Here is a 10,667-nt window from a genome sequence, read left to right as displayed (position 1 = left end):
CCTGTGCTGGGCACTGGTGAGGCTGCACCTCAAATCCTGTGTTCAGTTCTGGGCCCCTCACTGCAAGAGAGACATTGAGGTGCTGGAGCAGGTCCAGAGAAAGGCAACAAAGCTGGTGAAGGGGCTGGAGAATAGGTCTTATGAGGAACAGCTGAGGGCACTGGGGGGGTTCAGCCTGAAGAAGAGAAGGCTCAGGGGGGGCCTTATTGCTTTCTACAACTACCTGACAGGAGGTTGCCCAAGGTCACTTAAGCAGCCTGTGACAAAGATGGAAATAAATCATACTGTGTGATTCCTAATGTGTGTGATCATCTTTCCTCCTGCTTTCTTTTCACAGAGCTTTTCTAAACATAGCTGTTTGCTTTGTTTACAGAATCAGTCGTTTCCTGAATAAGCCAGAGAGTCACCTGAGACGCAGAGATGTTAGAAGAAGATATGGAGGTGGCTATCAAGGTGGTAGTAGTAGGAAATGGAGCTGTTGGGAAGTCCAGTATGATTCAGCGATACTGCAAAGGGATTTTTACAAAAGACTACAAGAAAACTATTGGTGTAGATTTCCTGGAAAGACAAATCCAGTATGTATTAAACAGCTGCTGTGCTATTGATTTTTACCTTTCCCTTTCTTTCTTTGTTGTGTTGCCATCCTGAGATTTATGAAGGCTTGGAAGACCAGGCCTGCTGCTTCTGAAGCACACTAAAGGGAGTTGTTTTCTCTCTCGCATGTGGGCTAAAATTACATTGCTCTATTTTCTGTCCAAGATTTAGAATTCTAATTAAAATTTGGAACCTCTGTTGTACTAACAGTTTTGACAAGTTTCCATTGTATTCTACCACCTGTTAATCTTTATTTTTTTTAATTTCTTGTGGAAGAAATGGAAGTGCTTATGATAAAAGGATTACACAAACTTATTAGCCAATATAGATAAAAATTACTGTGGAAAATAAATATGCTATAGACTTAGTCTGTGTGCAATATAAAGAGATAATACCCAATTACGTTTGATAAAATGGAAGATACTACGGTAATGAGAAGTAAGAAAATTCTATAAAGCCTGTAAGATGATTAAAAAGACAAAAGGAGCATTATTCAGGTACCTAAGTTTTGTTTTGCTGTCTAGGAAAGGAAGAGGAATATGTAATACAGATTGTCAGTAAAGAGCTTGTAATGTAATTGAGTGACTGCTGCCGTAGTATGTTACAGAGGTGAACCATCATTAATAGGAAGTTACATTATGCTGAAATCAAGGTCAGTTTGACCTGGAATACTCTGCTGTTGTAGAAATTGAAGTATTTCCATGTCAGTTGTTTTGAATAGCTTTTGTTCACTGTATGGATTAAAAAACTGTGGTGTTTATTTCAGAGTTAATGATGAAGACGTCAGGCTAATGTTATGGGACACTGCGGGTCAAGAAGAATTTGATGCAATAACTAAGGCCTACTACAGAGGTGAATATACCATGTTTGTCATTTGGCAGTTTGTCTGCACATCTCTGAAATACTTTCCTATCTCTGTGTTAAGAATTTTAGTTGAAATTTCATATCTGTGCACAGCCTGATGTAGTTTGTCTTTTTCAATTCTTAAATGTTTTTCCCCTTCATGCAAAATCCTTGCCTTAATTAAATGCCAGTTTATACAGGATGATCAGCAGTGCCCTTTAAAAATCATACACCAAAATGAGAGAAATGCCTGTGCAGAAACTTCACAGAAGGTAGCCATTCAAACAGTCAGACACAAAGTTGCATTTTCCCTCTAGAAGTGTTTTATTCTGTGAGACTTGTATTTGTAAATGTTCTAGAAGCTATGGCTGAGGCACTTAGAAATTAATCCAAGGGAAAAAATATCCACCAGTCATCTCAGAAAGACAGTCTACTAGGCATGATAGTTCTGTTGCTAGTACAGGCTGCCCTGAACATGTTAACACACCAGAGTAATGAGGAAAGTGTATTTACTTCGTAAAATGGAAAGGGTATTACTCAGTCGTATAAAGGCAGTCCAACTGTTTAGCAAATTACAAATTGCATGTTTAGGCTTGTTTTGCATACAACAGTGGTTGTGAAAATCTTGCGGTTTTGGTTTTTAACATGGGAGATATGAACAACTTGGCAAAGATTCCATGATTCACTTCTTGACAAACTAATTACCCAATGGCTGGGAAAAAGACTGAGTTATTTTTACTGTCCCTGTCCATTGCATTCTACATGTGCTATATATAAATTAAATTAGGAGGTCTGATGATGTAAGTCCCCCCCTTATTACCTGCCATATGGTAGAACTTTGCCCTCTGAACTTACTATTGCCCAGTTATCTCCATGTTTTAGACTTCAGAAGGAATGGGTGGAAGGAGAGAGATGAAGTTAAAGTCTTTTAGAGTGGAAACTTCACAATAGATTTCTTAGCCTTAAAACTGGACAAGGTGGTGTTTACAGATGGTGAGAGTCTTTTAATAAATATTTTCATCTCTAGTAGAGCAAAGAATGTGTGAGGCTTTATTAAACTGGTTTGCCAGATGATAGGTTAAATTCAGCATTGACAAATGCAAACTAACCTGCTTTGGAAAGAATAATTAATTTTACACGTATCTCATTGGATTCTAAGTGGAATTGCATTAGAATAATTGCATGCATTAGAATATGGTTCGGACATTAGGGAAAACAAACAGAATTTTAGAACAGAAATAATAAGGAAAATTAATGAACGCTACATTGCTACTATTTTATTGATAGAGCTTGATTTGAAATTCTGAGGGTAGTTGTTGCTCTGTATAAAGTCATACTGGATCTTAATGGCATGTGAAGGAATTTTAAAGAGCACAGGAAAACTTTTGTAAAGATAGACTGAACTTGGCTTTTAAAAGCTAAATAAAAGAAAACCTCACAAAAGAACTTGAGTGCTTTGTGTCAAAGAAATACAAAGACAAACAGAATACAGTTTTGTTAAACTCGGACAAAAAAAATTCTACTGATGAAATATTTTTCCATTCTATGTGTAATTAGTTTGTGATATTCACCACAAGATGACACTAGTCTCAAAGACATTAGCTATCTATTTCTTTTACGTTCTGTTACTAAATAGCAAATATATTAAAGGCATATAAATAATTGTTTGTTTGTTCATATGCAAAGAAAAGTAGATTCCTAAGGGTAACGAAGGGCTACTGAACCGTCAAAGGCCACTCACTAGTCAGCTGTGGAAGTACCTTCTTGGTATCTATGGGGTTTAACTATTATATGTTAAGGCTGTTACAAAACTGTAACAAAAATGGTATAAACCACTTTCTTTAATTTATCATAGTTCTGTGATAGAATGAGTATGAATTAGAAATACACTTATTTTCTCCAAAAAGCTACTAAACAATTTACTTGAAGTAATCACAGCTCCCTCTGAAAGTCTTTAAGTTTTCTGCTTTTCAACATCAGAATTACTGTAGCACAAAGGATAACTTTCCGTGTGCTTTACAGATCCTGCATGCAGAAAAATATTTGCCTTCTGGCCTCCATTAAGCTGTCTGCAAAACAGTGGACAATAAGCAAAAATCTTTCCCTTTTTTCCAACCTTTCCACACCCCCTCCTACGCTCTCCCCTGCATACATGCAGCATGCTGGAAATAGCTTGAAAGGTAACAGCCCCGTAGCCATCATGAAAAATAGGTATAACGATCAAAATAATACGGCAGTCTATTTTCATCTGGGTAATTTATGACCATTGCTTTGACACAAGACACCACTTGTGGTGGTAATAGTGCGCTTTTATGGGAGAAACTTGAAATTCCCTCATATTTGAAATACTTTATAGATAATTTTGTTCATTTGTTTGTTGGTTGATTTGTATTTATTTGTGTTTGTACTTGATTTGTATACTTTTAGGAGCCCAGGCTTGTGTTCTTGTGTTTTCTACAACTGATAGAGAGTCCTTCAAAGCAATCCCTACCTGGAAGGAAAAAGTTGTGACTGAAGTTGGAGACATTCCCACAGTTCTTGTGCAGAATAAGATTGATCTTCTTGATGACTCTTGCATAAAGAAGTAGGAGTTTTATCTTATTGTTTTGAAAGAACAATATATGCCCCCTGTATGCCCACGTTTAAAGAATGTATAAATTTATGGGAGTTTGTGGTAGAGACTTACGGTATCTTGGTTGTCAAACCTATACCCTGCATCAAAATGTGCCCTAGGAGCACAGGTGACAGGTATTGCTGCGTGAGTGTAGTTGCTTGGGCAGATGTGCTTGCAAAACTAGGAGCTTTCTGTTTGCTCTATGCCTTCCTCTGAAGTGTCAGCCAGAAAAATAGAGGAATAACAGAAAGAGTTTGGTTGTGCCATAATATAATTCTGTCACTGTCTTTTTTCTCTCTTTTTGATCAGAAATTCTAAACGTGAAAATTTCTCTGCTGTTAAAATTTACAGATACTGTTAAACTGTGCTGTGCGCCAATGAAGTTACGTTGTCTAGTTTGCCTAGTGAATGCTTGCTAAAATGATGAAGAAGTATTAAACAGGTTGTTTAGAAAAGTAACTTAATATTCTTTGCTTCACTTTTCTTTAGTTTGTTTTTATTGCTCATTTTTATGAAAACGTTATAACTCTATAGAAATCCATAGCTGGTAATGCTCTCCAAGTGCGTGGTGCCGCCCCTTCTTCACTGCATTTTTCTTTACAGATTTTGCTGTCAGTTCATTCTGCCTCTGTATATATGACCAATTTCATTCGTGCCATCAAAAAAGCTTAACAAATGCTAACTCTTACTTACCACAGCATATCATGTAGAAAATAGTGCACAAAGTCGACCATTCTCCACTTCTTTGTTTCTACCATCTTCCTAAGAGATTTAAATTCTTTCTTCTTTTTGTTGTTTCCCGCACTGGCTTTCTTTGTTCTCTGTTTGCTATCATTGATGACATAAATCAGCTTCTACTCCCTCTGCAAAGAATACTGAGGATTTTTCAAAGGAAAAGCAAAATTGCATTTGAACTCCTCCTTTATTCATGGTATGTCACTTGGAGTATTCTGAGAACAAAACCTATCTGCCTCAGTAACATCATCTTTCTGATGCCGTGATTTCCCTTGGTGAAGTTTTCATAAGTTTCCTCAACCTTTCCTTAAAATTTAGCACAAGTTTCCTTTTGCTTCACAGAAAAAAGTAATCCTTGATTTCACCTCTGCACTCATCTGATTGCAGAGTCTATCGCTTCATTAGAGTATACCCAAGGATTACTTTTTTTTTATTGTTTTGACTTTGCAGTAGTAATTGTTCTGATTCTAGTGCTGTTAATTACAGCCTTTTTCCTTTTGGTTTCACTGACACCTCTCTTTGAACCCTTGGGGAATTTTAATTAATGAAGTCAATAAATAGTGAAATGCAATTACTTTTGGTTACAGAGAAACTGCATGTAAAGTACCATCTTTTTATAGTGGAGATACTGTAAACAAATTAAGGAACAACTATTTTTTGACTGAGTTTCTCAACCTACTTTGCCATGTTTAACTTACCATGAAGCATTTTGTCTGTAAGAATAAATGCTGACAAATAATACCAATTAGTATTTACAAAATCTTCTTCTGTTGTGCAGTGAAGAGGCAGAAGCACTGGCAAAAAAGCTAAAGTTAAGGTTCTACAGAGCGTCTGTGAAGGAAGACCTAAACGTAACTGAAGGTACGAGGTGCAGCGGAGTGTCTGTCCTGCTCTCTGCTCTGCAGTGCTGTACAGTGCTCCAGTTTGGAGCTGCTCTGTTACTTCTCAGGTTGTTGCATGCTGTTGGTAAACCTCTTGATTTTCCTTAGCAGCACACTTTAAACATAGCTAGAATTACTTGGTGTCGGTGTGTTAGGCCCGTTTCCTTGTGTACGTCTTTCCTTTCTCTTCCACAATCAGTGCATAGCTTCAATATTTAGAAGTACCAATGTGTTAAGGCTGCTTAGTCCTAATGACTGTCATAAAAGCAGAGCTTTGGAAAAAAAAAAAAAAATTGTATGTATAAGTTCAATTACTACAATATATAAATTGTTGAATGGACTATAATTAATATAAAGAATTACTTAGTAGTTTAGTTAAATAAAGTACATGAAAAGATTGGATCTCTTGCAGGTGATATTTGACTAGTTCCCAAGTATCACTGTTAAATGTATATATATAATTTCGTACTGGTACTGTTACAAAATTCAGTCACTATCTTTTGTGGGGTAGGTTTGAATAAATATGAGTCTCTGATAACCTTGTTTGCTTAATCAGGCAAACTTAATAGTAAACTAATTGTTTCTTCTCTGTTAACATTATTCACCTTGGAAGATGAATCTGCAAGAGAAAATGTAAAATGTTTTGTATCTTTGCATGAGTTATTAATTACAAATGTAAATAATCATAACACATACAGGTTCTGAAAATTCTTCTATAGCTTTTGGTTTGGTTGGTTGGTGGTGGTTTTTTTTCCCCAGAATCCTAGGTAGACTTTTTATACCCCAATACAAATGAGGGTAGCATTAGTTAATTAATGTTGCTGCCAAGTTTTATTAATAGACTTTACATGACTGCTATTATTCTAAGACTTTGCAAAAAAATCTGTGTGTTAAATTCCTATATAACTTTTAAAAGTTCCAGGTGGCATGAATTTGCAGATTTGGCAAAATGTATGTGCCAGCTTTATTATAGGAGTACTGTTTCTATCTGCTGTGCAAGTACTGCAGCTGTAAGACCTGGGTAGACTCTGGACTAGCCTGGATTCTGCTCAGGTACACAGGTCTGCTGAGAGAGAATCACCTACCAGATCATGCCAAACCTGTCACCCCACAGAATTTTGATACAGAGGTATTCGTACTGATAGGAAGATTAAGCATCTTTTTTTTTTTTTTTTTTTTTTTTAAATTCCAGTTTTTAAGTACTTAGCTGATAAATATCTTCAAAGGCTTAAGCAACAGACAGCTGAAGATCCAGAACTAGTACATACAAGCAGTAACAAGATCGGTATGTATACTGTTATAAAAAACCAGAAACATTATTTTGTGCCATCACAGCTTATAGTCTCACCTGTTTCCTTATGGAGTTAATTAATACAAGGTGAATCAGTGTCTATTATGTTCCTATGTTAGGATATTGTCTCCTTTCCTTCTGTAAAATAACTTTAGAACTCTCTGAAGTTACGACTGTCAAACTGATGCACTAAAGTTTCTAGTGAATGTTTGGCAAGTGCCCTTTTATTAAATTTGCTTAAACGAAGATTGTGTAAGGACTTGAGAAAGGATGCTTGCTGGATTTTTTAATGTAATTAATATTAGTGTTACTCATCTTGGTGTGGATTTACAGGAGACTCACAACGAAAAGAATCTGGCATGTAATCAGATGGTGTTTGTAAACTGCCTTTTGTAAGGGAATACCAAACTTCCATAGTCCTTCTTTAAAGCATTTCTGAGTCAGAGCATTTATTTTCCTTTTTAAAACACCCCCTTTTATTCAGGCTTTTTTCCTTAGCTTTATCTCAGCAAAGTTTCCAACTTTAAAATTGTCATGTTTTTCTTTTGTTATACTACTCAACTAACCATAACTTTGTTACCATGCTATTAGTAGCATACACATATGCAGATGAGTGCATATGCTGCCCTTCAATTACATAGATGGAAACCTGCTTTGAATACTGCCTGGCTAGTAATTCCAACTGGCTCGTCTTCAAGTTTAGCTGCAAAATTGACCCAGAAATAGGAAAAGCCTTTAAAAACTAGAGTATGCGTTTGAGGTGCCCTACCATGGTGTAGTAAGAGTTGTGTCTGAAGCGTTAATGTATTGTGCTACAGGAAGTAAAGAAATACAAATACTTTTCTTGTCTAAATTCTGTAGGTGTTTTTAACACAGATGGTGGGAGTGACTCCAACCAAAATTCTAGCACTCTTAATGGAGATGTCATCAACCTGAAACCAAACAAACAGAGGACCAAGAAAAACAGAAGTCCTTTCAGCAACTGCAGCATACCTTAGACCACTTTGGGAGGAAAAAAAACCCAAGCCAGTGAATTGGATGAAGTTGTGCAATTGAATACAGAATAAAGCCAGCTGTAGAGGTATTTTTACCAGTGCTTTAGCAAATCTTGTGCCTATGGGATTCTTCAGAGAGGGTGGATTTATATAACCTTGCTGATGCAGTGGTTTTGGGTGTGGGGAGTGAGACACCTGGTGGCAAAACACAGAACCGCGGCTGCCCCGTGCACTTCGTATAAATTAGGCAAGCTGCTGCTTCAAGGAATTATTTACAGAGCTATGAACTAGGTATTGTTGAATTGCAAAGCACATTTAGCACAAGGATAATACTTACAAGTATAGGTACAGACCGTCTGTCGTGGTTTAAATCCAGCCAGCAACCAAATACCGTGCAGCCGCTTGCTCACTGCCACCCCCCTTTCCTCCTTCCCAGGCAGGATGGGGAGGAGAATCAAAAGCATGTAAACCCCACGGGTTCAGATAAGAACAGTGTAATAACTGAAGTATAGTGATAATAGGAATAATACCAACAATAACAATACTGATAAAATAGGGAACAAAAACAAAGATAACTGAGAATTCAGAAAACCCAAGTGATGCACAGTACAATTGCTCACCACCCACCGACCGATACCCAGCCCAACCCAAGCAGCGATCTGCCCTTCTGGGTGACTCCCCCCAATTTATATACTGGGCATGACATGGGCATGACACCCCTTTGGCTAGTTTGGGTCAGGTGTCCTGTTTCTGCTCCCTCCCAGCTTCTTGTGCCCCTCCTCACTGGCAGAGCATGAGACTGAGAAGTCCTTGATCAGGGTAAGTGCTTCCCAGCAACAACTAAAACATTGGTGCGTTACCAGCGTTGTTCTCAGACTAAAGCTGAAACACAGCACTGCACCAGCTACTGGGAAGAAAAGTAACTCTATCCCAGCTGAAACCAGGACACTATAACACTATGGCCCAAGGTAAAGTAGCAACCTTGCAGCTAAATTTCAAAGAAAACATTAGAATTGGTTAGACAGGACACTAAGAAGATAAATGAAGATCAAAAGGAAGACACTCTTTATGTCTGACTGTATTATATGGATTCTGGCAGTTTTGTTGGTGCAATATATTTGTATTATATACACGAGCGCTGAGGTGTATATAAATGTTTGGTATGAATAATTAGACTAAATTCCAGTGTATTTGTTCCTTGGAGATCAGCCAATGATCATAAAATAGCATCTTCCAAAAAAAGTTTACTTTCAAAATGTCGCATTTCAGATGAGGCTTTCCCAGCTGCCACTGTGTATGTTTAACTTGCTCTACTTTGGGCCTAAAAGCTTAGATTTAAAAATGTATGGTGCCAAAAATGCTCCTTTTAACTTAACGCTGTGCTACAGATGTTTTTGTAACTTTGTTTTTCTCTGTCTTAACCAGTTGAACAAATAACACAATCTTTGACACTAATAGCTATTCAGAAGAAACATATATCATATTCCTGTTCAAATTCGGTTGTTGTATCCTGTGTTGTCTATGAAAAAGGAACTCGCAACATGGTGTCACAAAATATTTATCTTCTCTGGAAAATTTTTTCATAGATACCATAACCTAAGTCATGGAGGATCCAAAAACTTGTAGCTGGTGACCGAATGACATTTGTGAGATGTTCCTGAATGTCATTTCACATTCAAAGTTAGCTGCTGGCTACAGAAAATCTGATTCTGCAAGATCAGAGACATGGCAAAAATTGTTCAAAGTGCTTAAATAACTCTACAGAATTGATTTAGATGTTCAGGAGTCCAAATCTAAATTCAAGTAATATGGGCCTAGGCTCCTAAATCACTACGGTGCTGTTAAAAATGCTAAGCAAGGTATCTTCTATTGACCAAAAATAAACACTTTTAAATCCTCTTCAGGAGCACGCATGCCTTGTAAAAAGTATCTGGTTTGTTTACATGGTTTTGTATGGTATAGTTTTAACTTTCTAGGATTTCTACAACAAACCTGCCAGTGACAAATGCAAAATACGCTGCTTGAAAGAGTTCAGAGTTTTAATAGTTTTGTAAACGGTTTATGAGAGTGAAAATGGGTTGAGCAAGCCTATATATTTTTGGAGGAAGGGCTTTTCACTGTGTGAATTCATGTAGGAAGCTTGACTTGCTTTGTTACTAAGTCAATGAGTATGAAAACTGAAATGTACTTTTTGCCACTGCCTGCAGGGAGAGAAGTGTTTGGTGAATTATGCACAAACACCAGAGATCTCTGAACTCTGTATGTTAGGTTTACTTATGTTAGACTTTCTCCTGAGTACTGTTGTTTCTTTGACAAGCTGTTAGAGCATCTCCTGTTGCCGGCACTAAGGTGGCCTTCAAGGCACTCAATCCCCTTTGCTAGTGCAGCAAACTATGTGTACTTCACCGTAATGTCTCCTGTAGTTTCTCCTGGATAAAGGCCTTTGTTTTTTAACCAGTGTGTTTAATCCCTGTATATATGTATGTATAAATGGAGTCTGTTGGTCTTCTCAATTTCAGAAGTAAGGTACTTAGCATAAGACTTATGATTGTACGTCGTGGGGCCGCCTTACAACTTCAGGGTGTAGGATAGAGTGTATGTGTGAAGAGTTTTGACAACTGTTTTTAATATGGAAGCTTTCACATTTTGTTGTCTGTCTGCCCGTTTCACCTTCTTTAATTAATTTGTCTTGAAAAAGAAACAAGCCACAGAGT

The 10,667-nt window shown here is 37.2% G+C and overlaps 1 protein-coding gene across 1 annotated transcript; it reads left to right on the top strand.

The window, feature by feature from the left end:
• Positions 1–372: 372 nt before the first annotated feature.
• On the top strand, positions 373–8,198 carry RAB23 (RAB23, member RAS oncogene family). The gene is made up of 6 exons (XM_010016724.1): positions 373–575; positions 1,361–1,446; positions 3,865–4,021; positions 5,565–5,647; positions 6,860–6,952; positions 7,820–8,198. The coding sequence occupies exons 1-6, from the start codon at positions 421–423 to the stop codon at positions 7,954–7,956; spliced, it is 711 nt and encodes a 236-aa protein (XP_010015026.1). The 5' UTR covers positions 373–420; the 3' UTR covers positions 7,957–8,198.
• Positions 8,199–10,667: the final 2,469 nt, after the last annotated feature.

Source organism: Nestor notabilis, unplaced genomic scaffold (assembly GCF_000696875.1).
Source record: "Nestor notabilis isolate BGI_N333 unplaced genomic scaffold, ASM69687v1 scaffold23130, whole genome shotgun sequence".
Lineage (NCBI taxonomy): Eukaryota > Metazoa > Chordata > Aves > Psittaciformes > Psittacidae > Nestor > Nestor notabilis.
This window is presented reverse-complemented; position numbering and strand designations above follow the sequence as displayed.

Bases quoted from the DNA above. Each gene is read 5' to 3' on its own strand.
- RAB23 (XM_010016724.1), top strand. From the start codon at position 421: ATGTTAGAAGAAGATATGGAGGTGGCTATCAAGGTGGTAGTAGTAGGA. The intron at 1,447-3,864 runs GTGAATATACCA...GTATACTTTTAG, and splicing joins AACTAAGGCCTACTACAGAG to GAGCCCAGGCTTGTGTTCTT. The intron at 4,022-5,564 runs GTAGGAGTTTTA...TCTGTTGTGCAG, and splicing joins GATGACTCTTGCATAAAGAA to TGAAGAGGCAGAAGCACTGG.